Genomic DNA, 15,562 nt, shown 5'->3' with positions numbered 1-15,562 from the left:
AATATGTAAAAATATTATCAACCCCCACAAAAAAAAAAAAAAAAAAAAAAAACACACCATAAGGTATATGCCTAAAAATATCTTTAAATAAATACCTTTATTTTAAGATATTGTTACATGAAAAAAAAAAAAAAATCACAATGAATGCCTTCATACTAGAAATATGGTTACAGTGTAAGTGTTTTCATACCTCTTTAAAATATCCACATAGGACAACATACACAAAGAACAGAAATTGAGGTATAAACCCTAAGCAATGGGATATTGCCAGAATGAAACTGGTGAAAGTGTAGCATTGTCTACAACCTCACCTGTGGTGGAGTTCATTGGCCCAAGAATGATGGTGATTTAGCATTAACAAGAGTAAAGGAATATGATGCAAAAAAGCATCAGCAGAAAAAAAAAAAAAAAAAACTCTTCCCATTTGCTACAAGATTTTATCATTTTTCCTTGATTTATTTAAGCTATCAACTTCCAAGACTGCCTTGGTTTGTTCCAGCAATCAACCACCCACTGGCTAAAGACTAATTTCCGCACATCTGTTCTACAACTGTCTTCAATTTGAATTTATGCCCCTCAGGTGTGTAATCTGAGAAAGGAAGAATCCCAGCATTGAGTTGTTCAAACCATTTAAGCCTTATAGACCTCAATCAGATCACGTCGCAGGTGCCTATCCTATAGATGCCACAATTTGCAGACCTTAAGCCTTTCTTGGTAACAGCAACCCATTGTCCCACTCACCAATCTTGTTGCCCTTCTCTGCACTCATTCTAGCAACTCTATATCCTTCCTAAAATGAGCCCTACAGACCTGTATGCAGTATTTAAGGTGTATGGCCTGACCATTGCTTTAAAGAAGGGGAAAATCACCTCCTTATCCCTGCTAGCAAAATTCCTGTATATATCAATGACAAGAAACCATAATCTACTCTTGCAACCCATCTGCACTGCTCAGAAAACTTCATATATGACTGCATAATTGCAATTTCCACCCAGATCTTTTTCATTTTCTCCACTACCCCGAGTGTAGTACTGCAGTTGGTATGTTACTCTGGGGATACTTCTACCCTTTTGCAGGACTTTGCATTTGTCAAGGTTAAACTTAAGTTGCCACCTCTCAGCCTGTCTGTTGCAGTAGTGTACCGTCCTTACTGTCACTAACAACCCTACTAACCTTCGTATCGACTGCAAACTTGGAGAATAAGCCTAATATATCTTCATCAATATAGTAGTAGTAATAATAGAGGCATGTGATGTAAGAAAGCAAGCATATGAGCTTGTGCAGCATCAGCCAAAAAAAAAAAAAAAAAAATTCACACATCCATTCCTTCCAAAAGCCTGTCCAGTTGCTTCCTGAATTTATTTAAGCTATCAGCTTCCACAATGACAGAAGGAACCACCTGCTGGCTAAAGGCCAATTTCCACACATCTATTCTAAAACTGACTTTCCTTAATTTGAATTTATGCCCCCTCAAGTTCTTAATCTGAGCAGGCAGAAGTATCCCATCAGAATTCAGCATGCATGCTGAAATCATTCAAGGCCTCATACACTTCAATCAGATCACCTTGCAGGTGACTAGTCTCCAGCCACTGCAATTTGCAGAACTTAAGCCTTTCTTAGTAAGAGGACCCCCTTGTTCCCCTTCTCTGTACATGCTCAAGCAACTCTACATCCTTCATAAAATGAGGTCTCCAGACCTGTATGCAGTACTCAAGACCATTGCTTTATACAAAGGTATAATCACCTGCTTTTCTCTGCTAGCAAAATTCCTCTATATCATTGACAATACCCCATGACCTGTCCTGGCAGCCTGTGTGCATTGCTGAGAAAACTGCATATCTGACTGCACAATTACTTCCAGGTCTTTTTCATTTTCTACCACCATAAGTGTAGTACCGCACAATTGGTACGTTCCTCTGGGGTTACTTCTACTCATATGCAGTACTTTGCATTTGTCAATGTTAAACTTCAGTTGCCACTTCTCAACCTATCTACCCAAAATTTCTAGATCCTGTTGCAGTAGCACACTACCATTACTGTCATTAACAACCATGTCAACTTTTGTATCATCTGCAATCTTCGACATTAAGACTGATATACCTTCATCAATATCATTGATAAATATACAAAACAACAGTGCGCCCACACCAAACCCCACTAATAACATTAGACCACGAAGAGCAGCATCCATTGATTACCACTCTGTTTTCTCCCACTCAACCATCCTTTTATCCATTGTAGCAACTTATCCTTACCATACTGCTTCAAATTGTACAGCAATCTTCCATGCACAACAGTGTCAAAAGCTTTCCTGAAATCCAATTGATATCAAAATTGTTTTTTGCTTTCAGTTCCTTTGTAACTACATCACAGTATCCAATCAAATTTGTCAGACAAGACTTTCCCTTAACAAACCCATGCCATGTCTGAATTATTGCTGCAGTCTTGTCTAGATGATCCAGCAATGCTCTTTAACCAGTGACTCCATTATTTTATCCGGAACAGAAGTTAAACCAATAGATTTGTAATTACTTGTGTCACATTTCACTTCTCTTTTGTAAATTGGGGATACATTTGCACATCTCCGGTCCAGGGAAATTCACCTGAGTCCAAGGATGCCCTCATAATCATGACTAAGGGCCTCCTTTAATATACCTGGATAGAGCTTATCCCTCACAGGTGCCTTTTGTGTTTAACTTCAATAATTTCTCCTCCACTTTGCTCTGTTATTAAAAAATCATTTAACTCCCTGTTAGGGTTTGATAAGCTTCCGGCCTCCACTTCCCTCATGTGTGAATATAGATACAAAATATTCATTTTGTCAGCTACCTGAGCAGAGTTATCAACAATCAAACCATCGATATCAAGTGGAACAATCTGTTTCATCCCCATCCTTCTAGTGTTTATATATGAAAAGAAATCTTTACTGTGTTTCTTTACATCCTTTGCCAAAGAGGTCTCATAATCTGCATTTGCTTGCTTGCCTAGCCTCATTTGCAACTTTATTACAGATCTTACGTCTCCTGATAATTTCTATGCATCCCATGCATTTTTCTCTGCTACATCACATTAGTTCATCTGACATCCATTTAGGCCTAAACCTTGAACAGTATTTGTTAGTTTGTATGAAAAGTACAGTAGTTTCCAAGATCAATTCCTTGAATGCTTCCAATTTGTGTTGGTAACATCAGTTGGTCCCACTGTATAGAATTTAAAAACTGTCTGAAACCCCTGTAGTCACCTTTATGAAAGAAATAACCCTTCCCTTTACCACTGATCTGTTATATCTTCAAGTAAATCTCACATCAGTACACTGTGATCGGGGCGCCTCCATAGCCAGGTGGGCAGGAGCGGCAGTGCATAGCACATGCTTCTTGATTAGATCAGGGTTCGAGCCCATGACCAAATACAGAGGATGCGGAAAGGTCAGGGAATGACCACTGCATGTCCCTGGAGCAATATGGCCTTATTTGCTAATGCTCTTAAAAACCAAATAACATTGTGATCACTGCCACCTAGTGGTTCCTTTATCTGCAGATTCTTAATGTATGAATAATCACTGCTGATAATCAGATCGACTATTACTACCTCTCGTCTCTCGAACATGCTGCTGTAGAAAACAATCGTCCAATAAATTCATAAAAGTCTTGCTAGTGAGCGAGTGATGAATCCACTAGTTCCAATCAATATCTGGGAAGTTAAAATCACCCATTATAAGACAGTCCGTTTGTTTCTGTTAAGAATCATTTATTTTAATTATACAGCCACTCCCCAATTACCATGAGGGTTGCGTTCTGCGGAACACTGTGTAAGTTGAATTTTATGCGTCAGAATTTCCCTAAATAAACATTTTGGGAAATTCTACATTCGCAACTACGTGCGCTGAATTTAATAGAAGCAAAAAAGAAATGTTCGACGAACATGTAAATAGAATCCATTAAATTTTTTTTGTCTCATGCGCAGGAAAAATTACAAAATTACAAAAAGAGAGAGGAGATAGGCATAATGTCATCAAATTTTACCTATAAAACATCATTGCCAGAATTAACTCTCCAGCTGATAAGCACATCGCTGCAGAAGTTGAGGGCTGTGGAGATTTAGAAGAGGTTTTTCCAACACATCATAAAATTTCTCTGCAGCTGCAGAAATGGCAGTGGTGACTTCATCGCATACTTTGTTTTGGAAACCAGCAAGATGCTTGAACCTATTAAACCACCCATTCCTAGCCACAAACCTGGCTTGGGGTTTGCCATACTTGTTATCTTCATAAATATTTCTTGATTTAATGGCCATTAGATTCAGGGCACATGTTTCTGATCTGTTTTCCATCTTCGATATATAGCACCTGAACACTGTTTTGTGATCACTGTTGGGGCAGACTGGTCCCATGTGAAATATGTTGATCCTTTAACATGTTCTTTTATACACACATTGTCCCTAGTATTCACTATTGAAGCAGTGAGACTTAATTCCCTGAAATAGATGACAAACATTGTTCTGCTTCGTACTTCTTAATCATTTTCATCTTAATTTCTAAATCAATTTTGTTTCGTTTCCTAGTACTGCCAGCACTTGCACTTTCCTTTTGTTGCTTTCCCTTCATCATTGCAATAAGTAAATAGGAATGAAGAGAAGATTCTGAAAATTTATGGTTTATATGCGATTGAAGATTTCAGTGAAGGGGAACACATTTCACCATAATAATGTAAAAAAAAAACCCCCCAGAATTCTAGTTATCGAGATTATTGCAAATGCAATAAGATTGAATTTACTATCTGTTTATAATTAGATGCATTAACAGAAAAGCCCAATAAACCGGAAAGTGCAAAAAAAAAAATCTTTAAATAAATCCTACACATACAAATGTATAATATAAAAATAAAATTTTATGGGGGCTGTAGCCCCCTCAGCTGTTCTGCATGGGGTGCACCTGTAATTTACATATAATGACCAGGACAATGAATTCCTTAATAAGCTCTCCACTCTTACTAGATTTCAGTTCCAGGGTAATGTGTTACTGAATCAGTAGATTGCTGAATTAATATCAGTCCAAGTAACTTATCTGGTATCTCCACAATATGACAGATGCCTGATGGTGTATGATATGATATTACTTCCCAACTGTTTTGTCATCATTACATCACTTGGATACCTACCACCCACCGAAGAAGGGCCAAATAGCCCTGAAACGGTGCCGTCTGGGTGGTGGTATCCACTGAGAATAAGTAACAACAGTCTTCTCCTTCGAATGAAGCGTTACTTATTCGAAGTAGCACAATGTCATGGCAACTCTTCGTGAAAGTATTCACAATATGAGATGTAACTTAAACGATGCTGCTATTGAAAATTTGCTAATCTATAATTGGCTGTGTATAAATGATGCAAGTGCACTTAGATATACATTGCCTCCACAAACTTAAATTTGGCAGGGATTAAAAATTTCACGTTTCTATTTTATGTTATCAACATACATTTTTCTGAAAACTTTAAGCATAATTAATAAACTTTTTACTTCGTTAAAACTAATGAGTATTTGTTTGTAAAGTTTTCAATTATCAAAAAATGTAGAACTGAAATTAATAAGCACCACAATCTACTGGCAAAAGGTCAAGCATTTGTACACTAAAACAATTCCCAAAAACCAAATACTCTTTTCAAATATTAAAATCTAGGCCTGTCAAGGGGACAGAATAGCACTCCTGTATTACAGTGGGGGGGGGGGGGGCAATACTAATGCTGGGTTGATAAAACAATAACCCTTAAAAAAACTTATCAATATTGACAAGTCATTCACAAGATTCAAGTCTCTTACTAATTGGGTTCTCCGACCTCCATAATTAATACTTGAGAGCAGTGGTCTCAAACTGGCAGGCTGCATCCCCCCCCCCAAGCAATTTTACAGGCCCGCAAATACATTTCAGTTATGTATTTGTTGTAAATACGGTGCTTATATTCACTCTCAATTTGTAAAAAAAAAATAATAAAATTCCGGCCCGTCAGCTGCTTTCAGATCGTGCATTTGGCCCGCATGCAATTTGAGTTTGAGACCTGCATTAGAGAATTATATGGTGCAAAACTGAGATTCAGACAAATCTAGCATGCTGTGTTTGAGTTTTGGGCCATGAATGCAATTTGTGCTTAAGGGATGTTTCAAGAGGAAACATCCCTGAAGCACAAATTGCATCCATGGTTTTTTTTAATAACACGCGATTGTTACCTGAAGAATAAAGAAGGGCTTCTCTACCACCTTCCCTTTTCAGTCAATGCCATTTTATCTTTGTCAAATCTTTATCAACTCATCAATTCTATTCCCCTCTATTTTTTTTCAATAACATTGTTGAATTTTGTTTAATAAACAGCAAATAAATTCCATGAACAAGAACAGTTTTTTTTCTATTTCTTTTGCAGTACTGATATTCTAAATGGAAGTGATAATAGTGCAAATTATAAGACAATATATAAATAATGTTTAATTGAAATGTGTTATTGATTTCTGTAAAAAAAAACAAAAAACTGTCAATTTGTTTGTTACACGAGTCAACAAAAGCAGAACAAAGCTGTCATAAAACAAATTTATTTGAAGTACCTAGAACAATTCTCATTTTGCACACAAATACAGTTTCCCTACCATTTAAACCAGTTATCTACAGAGAGAAAGTACAACAAACATCATAAATGTTGAATCTAAATGTTTTAACAATCCATGTAATAAATACATTTTAGAAGTTAGCAAAGAATATTAATTAAATGCTTTTCGTCTACATGTTTATATCTTGCATTCTCAGAGTTCACAATCAGAGGTAGGATTAAAGCCATTACTGACTACTACTTATGCAATGTAGTTGTTATCATCCATTACTTACAACGAATTGAAGAAAATCAAAGCATTTTCAAATCAAAAAATAGCTGTAAACTTTCTAGTTACCTTACAGTATTTATTGTTTTAAAAAAAGGATATATCTGTATTGGCTTTAAATTAAATGAAGAGGTAATACATGAAATTTAACATTATCATTATTAGTTGCCAAAATTTATTAAATTCTTATAATAGCATTGTTTTTGATAAACTGGAAAACAAAAAAATATATATTAGTACCCTTACAAATTACGTATAACTCAATATATATATATATATATATTGAGTTGTACTAGGTTTAAAAAAAAAAAAAATATATATATATATATATATATATATATATATTATATTTTATTATATATATATATTAAACCTAGTACACATTTTTTAAGCAAGTGACAAATTTGATTTAACCATTAATTACCATTAATCCCTACCGTTTCTTGATATGTATCAATATATAAAAATAAAAAAATAAAAATAAAAACTTGTATTACATTTTATATTTAAAATAAAATATATCTGAACTACAATAGATGTATAAATTTATAACATTAAATAAACAGGAAAGCAAACAATTAAACTTAAAAAAGAATTGACAGCAAAACTTTTCACTAAATATTAAAATTGTATAAATTTAGTCACAGAATTTTTAAATGAGAATAAGTGAAACTAAGTTGTACTGAAATTACAACCAGTATTAGTTAATATTAGAGTAATTATCAGTAAGTAAAGGTTGCAAACATCATATATCCATTAACTAAAACTAATCTTTCCAAATTTTTCAGTTTAGTTTCTTTTGGTTCATGTTTCATTTCTCTCTAGGTATGTATACCAAGCTCTTGCCATCCTCCCCAATGAAACGGTAACACATACTGGTTTTGGTACAATTTAGGAGTAGACAGATAGCTGTATAACATTACTATAATTTTACTGGTCAAACTAACTTCATTGCATTTCTTAAAAATTTTCACTTTGTTTTATTTTTGAATAATTAAAGAATGGTGGGCAAAATTCGTTTTGAAAAACATCCTTAACTTCAAAATTAACAGCAAAGCTTTATCCTTGCTTTGACTTTGTCCACTTGGCTATCTGAGAGTGTTTTATAAGTTTTAGCTTTATTTTTACTTGCAAACAAGCATTACCAATTTCCATGATGTTATTTGCATTACAATTACATAAGGCTACATTACCGTGTTACTAGTAAGATGGTGAGATTCTGGGCACTTGCATCTTATTTAAAAAAAACTTTGTTATCATTAGAGTCTCAGACATGACCTATGCTTGGTGGTACTTTAAAATCAAAAATTTAATTAAATTATATATATTTTACAATAATATATATTATTGTGTATTAATAATATTAATACATATAATACACATTTTCTAAACTTTTCAATGGTAATTTCAAGAAACTTTGAAATGAATTTATGCAAATTTTAAATGCAAAACAAGATGAAAATGAATATTAAAAAAAATGGCACTGGTATCTTTACAAAAAGGAACAGTAATAATATTCAAATAATTTTCCATCCTAACAGAATTAATATATAACATTCATATATCAAATTAAATGAGGCAATTATTTTATTAAATCAACACCTAAAAGTGAGCATAAAAGACAAAACCAACAAGCCAACTTTGATTCAACCTTTTGAGAAACAGAATATAAAGATTCATGAAAAACATAAGAAATATGAAAGGGTGAAAGAATGACCACACCACTTTGATTCCAATTTTCAGTTCAGTTTCTTTTCCTCAAACAGCAAGCCATAAATTTTCAATTACTTTTATGTGCTGTATTTTCACTTTTGTTTATTTTACATTCAGAACGACATACTGACAGCAAGGCAAGCTTATAATTTCTACTTCTTGTGTTTCTGACAGATACAAGCAAATGAAGTTTAAGAGAGCTTTGTTTTTTATATATATACACATGAAAGTAGTGTTACAAATTTTAACTGAATTGAAATTTATGCAGAAAAAAAAGGCTACATAATGTTAAAAAAAACCAAAAAAAAAAAAAAAACCACTACACATATTGGAAAAACAGCAAACTAATCCTAGTCAAGATTCACATACTTCAATTTGCAAGTTGGTATATAACCTTTTTTTTTGTTGTGCACACAGTGATCAATGACACTACTTTAACCCTACTCAACTATGAACCCCAAGCACTCCAAAGGCACATATTATGGATGTTGTAAGGTATGGCAAATTTTATTAAAAACCTAAGTTTTGGTAATTTAACAAAAATGCCAAGGAAATCAAAACCTTTCTAAAAAGATAGCCCCCTGCAACAAAAATTATTTTTTTTAAAGAAATTATCATGTATAAGATACTATACATTATATTTGTTTGTGTGTATGCCATTTTGTTCTGAAAAATGGATCTAAAAATCAATAACTTGTCCTAATGGCTGTTTCCAGAAAGGCATGTGTGGGGTAGGGGGAAATCACTGTGGTACTGACATACTGCCCCCTTATAATAAAAGCTAAGAACTAAATCACAGGATTGATAAAGGTAATTTAATTTACTTTAAGTACAATTTCTGCTTTTAAAAAAATTCTGCACAAACGTTAGCTGCATAAACGAAACAGTGCATGGATGATAACAAATGGCAACCTTCGCCAAAATAAATCAATGAATTGTATATATATAAAAATACCAAATTATGAAATAAAAAAAAATTAATGCAAGTGTATGCTTTCTATAGTTTGATTTTTTTTTAATGTAATCTGTAGCATAAGTTTTTTTTTTCTTGAAATCTTATCAAAGATCTTATATTTCAAAAAATGTACACATGATTATATAACAGCTTTTTTTGGTACATAGCAGTGTTTTATCATTTGGCAATTCATAAATCAAGGAGCAAACCACTTTTGCTGCTTATATTTGATATATACAAAAAATGAACTGTAGTTTCTGGTAAAAATAATCCATGTTTGTCATTCTCATTAAAAATAAAAACAAAACACTAACTACATTATATTTCTTGTTTTATTCTCCACAAAAATAATTTTAGAAACACATGGCAAGTAAAAGTAGGCTGATTCCCTCCCCCCATTATACATTACCTGTTTCAAAACTCTGAAACAGAACATAAATTATGTCACAAATTATAATTCTCTACAGCATTTTCAGCATGCTAGAACACTACACATGAGAAAAATAAGCTCTCTCTATATATATCAAATGCAACACTAATTCATTTGAGCACTATAAAAACTTGGAAACATGATACTTCTGTGGCTTTGCCAGGTATCTTTACATCTGCAACAATAAACAGCTGCTGCCATTGTTCATTTCACTGAATAGTGAAGATGGCAAGAAAGAAGGCGGGATCTGCCATGAAAACTTAGGAAGAGCTACAACTGGTGTTCTACCCATTGTGCCACACCTCGACTAACCAGTTCCCGGTTAATGAATACATTCTAGAAGAAAGATAAATATATTTGCTTCATAATGAACAAAAAAAAAAAAAAAAAGCAATTTATAATGACTGATCAGTTTATTAAGAGCTAAAATTTAAGAACATAACTAAATTCAGTAAATAAACATAACCTAATGACAATAACAAAAAAAAAAAGGCAACCCATAAGTACTATTCTGCCATAAAATTTTAAATAACTAACAATTAAATAAGACATTGCAACATCAATGAAGCTGGAACCAGATATTACTGAATTGAAATATGTAACTTATTAGTGTCCCACTTTTGACAAAGTTAATTCACTCCAGAATTCATTCTCAAGTCAAAAATAGGGGGGGGGGGATACATATATATATATAAATTCCAAAAAAAATTTACCAAAATAAGATTAATATTTTAATGTGCAGTAAAGATAAACATATACTTACCTACATATACCTACCTAGTTCCAGACAATGGAATTCTTGAAGTAGTAAATGGATAAATGAAAAACCCATTTCATCTATCCATTACCTCCAATAGTTTGTTTAGTTCTTCCTTGAATTTATTCAGAATATCCACTTCTACAACAATGGGCAGAGGCTTGTTCCAGCAGTCAACCACCCGTTCACTAATAGCAAATTTCTGCACATCTATTCTATTCTACAACTGTTTTTCCTCAATTTGAATTTATGCCCTCTCAGGCAATTATTCAGAGCAAGAGGAAGTGAATCCCATCATCAATTAGTTTCCACAAACCATTCAAGGCCTTAAACAGCTCAATCAGATCACCTCACAGGTGCCTAGTCTCTAGATGCTGCAATTTGCAGAACAGAAGCCCTTCTTGGTAAGAGCACCCCTTTGTTGCCCTTCTCTGTACCCATTCCATATCCTTCTTAAAATGACCTGGATGCCACACTCAAAGATATGGTCTTATACAATGGGATAACCACCACCTTATCTCTGCTAGCAAAATTCCTGTATATCACTGACAAAACTCATTGAATGCCCAGGTTTTAAAGAAAAATCAACATAGCCAAAGGACAAACAAACAACAGGAGACAAACCCTGTAAGAAGAAGGACAACATAATTATGTGGCCACTAGAGAATAGCAAACTAGATTCAATTGAAGCTGTGAAAAACACAATCACTATTCCCCTAGAGTCAATTCAAACAAGTTAAAATAAAGAACCTTAGGAAGCCAATTACAACTGGAATTTTGATTGAAGCTGCAACCAAAACAGATACAAATAATCAGAAATAATCCTGCAATGACAAATCTAGGACTCAAAGCTGACAAATCAAGAACAATGGAACCCAACATTTGATAAATCCAAAACCAAAGAACAAATCATAACAGGTGTGTGTGTTATTTGATTTATAGTTTTTATTTAGGGCAATGGGAGCGAGTAGCTCTTGTTCCAGTGCCAACCTATACTTGCACTACTATGAAAGCAGAATAAAAGATAATATAATATTCTACTAATATTCTGGTTGTTGATTGCGACAAATTCGATGACTTGGCATTTGAAATACATCTGACTCTGACCATCAAACGCATTAATCCCAATAGCCACCTACACAAGCCATCTACCTGGATAGTGAGGTTATAATTAAAGAAAATAAAGTCTGCACGTGACACTTTAACAAAAGAGACCACTTCAACTTCTGAACCATTAAACTAACAAACTGGGACACAAATTTAGCAAAGCAAGTACGTGGAAATGTTATTAGAAACCAAACCAACAGAATAATAAGAGTTTGTAATAACCAGGAATATATACTGGAGGCATCAATAAAACTAAAAGACAATTTAATGAAGAATAAAATTCCGATTAATTTTATCAGATTCCATATAAACGCAGCCATCCAAGCCAATATAAACCGACATCACACAGGCATCAATCCAAATAGGTTCACAGAGCAACTATTTGGGCCCCTATTAGACCCCCGGGTTTATTGCACTCTGACAAGACTAGTATGACTGCACTGTAACACAGATGCCCAAATTCAAAGCCCTAAAAAGATAAACAACGTTAATACAGTTAACAGGCTGCTGACCCTATCCCATAGAAAATAAAACCAAATATTATAATACAAATACACATGACAATCAAAATAAATTCCTTTGCACCATAAGGATAGATATCGCCACAGTGGGAGGAAGTAAATATGTATATAGTTATCTCTCTGGGCGTAAGTTGACTGTTATGCTATAGAAAGGTTATACCGTTCCTTGCCCAGCAGATAACACAGAATCAAAAAAAAAATTAATAAGTGTTATTAAATAAGTTCCTATATGCATTTACCCCCAATCTTAACATATTTTATATATGTAATTCTTAATTCTCCATATTCTTATGCTTAATATCAGCATAAACTGACAAACATTTACTGACAAACATGCTAAATTAGACTAGAGGGCATGCACAACCATCTATAAAATTGGAATGTTGAGCTGCCTTAAGGCTTTTTTTACAAAACCACAATCCACGATGGTTACAGGTAAATGCATATCGTATTTTATACTGATGCATACCCGTTGGGCTTTGGGTCCCAATCCCAGTTTACTGTTAAACGAAATAATTTGGATTTCAGAAATTAAAAATATACTTATATACCTAAACCTAAAAACTTAATATAATAAAGATCTAGTAAAACTGTTATTGCGACTACAGAAATGGGTATGCATCAGACAATCTTTTAATATTGACTATCTGTCCACTCAAAGCCCCTGAGGAAGTAGCGAAGAGAGAGAGAGAGAGAGAGAGAGAGAGAGAGAGAGAGAGAGAGAGATGGCTATGTGAAAGAATGTAATTTTGTTCCCTAATTTTTCCTTAAATTACCTTAATTTCTCCTAACTTAACCTTATTATTATTTCCACTAACTATTATTATCTTGTAATAATTCTTTTAGCAATTTAAATTCAACATGTAACAATAGATTAACCGACCACTACTAACACACCAATTGCTAGGCAGACAGTCAGTTCTTAATACTGAAATGCATCCTGCCCTAAAAAAAAACCATAAATCAAATAAAATTTATGCACAATACTGTGCATATAATGTATAATTGTTAAACCAGCAATAGTATTAATACCACATTAACATGAAAGTTTATCCATCACAGAGATAAAAATTATATATTTATATCTAAAAAAAAAACTCTCCAAGAGTTTGCCAAGATGAACTAAGATCAGAGTTTTAGTATTAGCAGAGACATATGATGCAAGAAAGCAATCTTATGCAGCATCAGCTAAAAAAAAAAAAAAAAAAAAAAAAAGGCTCCAATTTCACTCATCTATAAATGCTTATCCAGCTCAGTCTTAATTTTATTTAAGCTATCAACTTCTACAACAAGAGATGGAAGTCTGCTCCAGCAATCAACCACCCACTGGCTAAAGGAAAACTTCCACACATCTATCCTACAACTCATTCCTCAATTTGAATTTATGCCCTCTCAGGCAATTATTCTGAGCAAAAGAAAAAATCCCAACTTATCTAGATCTATTTGCAGTAGCATACTGTCTTTATTGTCATTAACAACCCTGCCAACCTTTGTATCATCTGCAAATTTGGACATTAAGCCTGATATACCTTCATCAATATCATTGATGAATACACCAAACAACAATGGGCCCAGCATCGAAACCTGGGGAACTGACCAATAGCATTAGCGTTAGTAAAGGCACATAATGCAACAGGATCTAGAAAAGTTGAGCAGGTGGGCAGAGAGAGAGGTGGCAACTGAGGTTTAACATCGACAAATGTAAAGTACTGCATATGGGAAGCAGTAACCCCAGAGTAATGTATCAACTGTTTGTACTACACTGACAGTGGTAGAGAATGAAAAGGACCAAGGGGCAATTATTCTGAGAAAGAATCTCATCAGCACTGAGTATGCTCGACCATTCTAGGCTTTATATACACCTCAATCAGATCACCTCGCAGGTGCCTAGTCTCCAGACACTATAATTTGTAAAACTTGAGCCTTTCTTCGTAAGAACAACAATTTGTTCCATTTACTAATTTTGTTGACCTTCTTTGTAATTGTTCCAGCAGCTGTACATCCTTCTTTCTCAAACAGAGGCCTCCAGAACTGTATACAGTACTCAGGGTATGGCCTGACCATTGCCTTATACAAGGGAATAATCACCTCCTTATCACTGCTAGAAAAATTCCTGTATATCATTAACAAGACACTCTTGCAGACTGCCTGCACTGCACGGAAAACTACATATCTGCCAGCACAATTATCCCCAGGTCCTTTTTATTCTCTACCAATGTTAGTTAGTTGGTGCCTCTGTATTAGACCGGATTAGACGCTTCTTGATTAGACAGGAGTTCGAGCCCGTGACCACCAAATACGGAGGATGCGGAAAGGTCAGAGGAATGACCACCGCATATCCTCAGAGCAATATGGCCTTAGTTGCTAATGCTCCTAAAAACCAAATAACAACAACCACTGTTAGTGTAGTACAACACAGTTGATACATTACTCTGGGATTACTGCTTCCCATATGCTGTTTGTTTCTGGTTTTATTAGGAACGTCGGCAACTATGGCCATAATGCACAAATTCTATGTGGAGTACTTTACATTTGTCAATGTTAAACTTCAGTTGCCACCACAAACCCATCTGCTCAACTTTTCCAGTAATGCACTGTCATTAACAACCTTTGTATCTTCTGTATCTTTGTATCTTTGTATCTTGTTACATCATTACGCCTGATATACTATCATCAATAAAGTAAACAACATTGCGCCCAAAACCGAACCTATGGGGAACTTCAGTCCTCTACTGCATGACAAAGGCATTTCGGACCCTGCAATGCTATGTGATTCCGATTCGTCTTTGTGCCCCCTACACCTCCTGCAAGTTTGTCGCACTGGTAGTGAATCACCCTGTGTGTGTGTGTGTGTGTGTGTGTGTGTAGTGAAATTTCCCTTTAACGGACAGCCATGGGGAAAGAGAATGTGTCTGTTAGAAGAAATGTCCGCTAACAAGAAGTCTGAGGGAGAAAAAAAAAAAAAGAAAGAAAAAAAATCATTAAACGTTTAATGTAAAATTAAATTAAAATATATACAGATTTTGCACAATATTTTTGTAAATAATATACATACAATTGTGATATGCATATTATGACTTTATCTTAAGAAAAATACATACAGTAATCACTGATTTTCTTCTGCACCTTCTCCCGGCTGATAATTTTGTTTTCAACATTTGTTTGGAGTGAAGAAACCATCGAAAGTCCTTCAGTATCTTCTTCAGCGGCGAAAAACATTTTT

The 15,562-nt window shown here is 34.2% G+C and overlaps 1 protein-coding gene across 1 annotated transcript in view; it reads right to left on the bottom strand.

Annotated features, from left to right (window-relative positions):
• Window positions 1-9,838: 9,838 nt before the first annotated feature.
• Window positions 9,839-15,562, bottom strand: part of LOC150076547 (uncharacterized) — a 247,321-nt gene continuing 241,597 nt past the window's right edge. Inside the window, exon 10 of the mRNA XM_090387087.1 lies at window positions 9,839-10,290. Within this exon, the coding sequence (XP_090243213.1) occupies window positions 10,225-10,290 (66 nt within the window). The 3' untranslated portion in view covers window positions 9,839-10,224. The remainder of the gene's footprint in view (window positions 10,291-15,562) is intronic.

The sequence above is a fragment of the Mastigoproctus giganteus genome, chromosome 13 (genome assembly GCF_048544385.1).
Source record: "Mastigoproctus giganteus isolate SK-2022 chromosome 13, ASM4854438v1, whole genome shotgun sequence".
Classification (NCBI taxonomy): Eukaryota; Metazoa; Arthropoda; class Arachnida; order Uropygi; family Thelyphonidae; genus Mastigoproctus; species Mastigoproctus giganteus.
The sequence above is the reverse complement of the archived record's forward strand: the minus strand, read 5'-3'. Positions and strand labels throughout refer to the sequence as shown.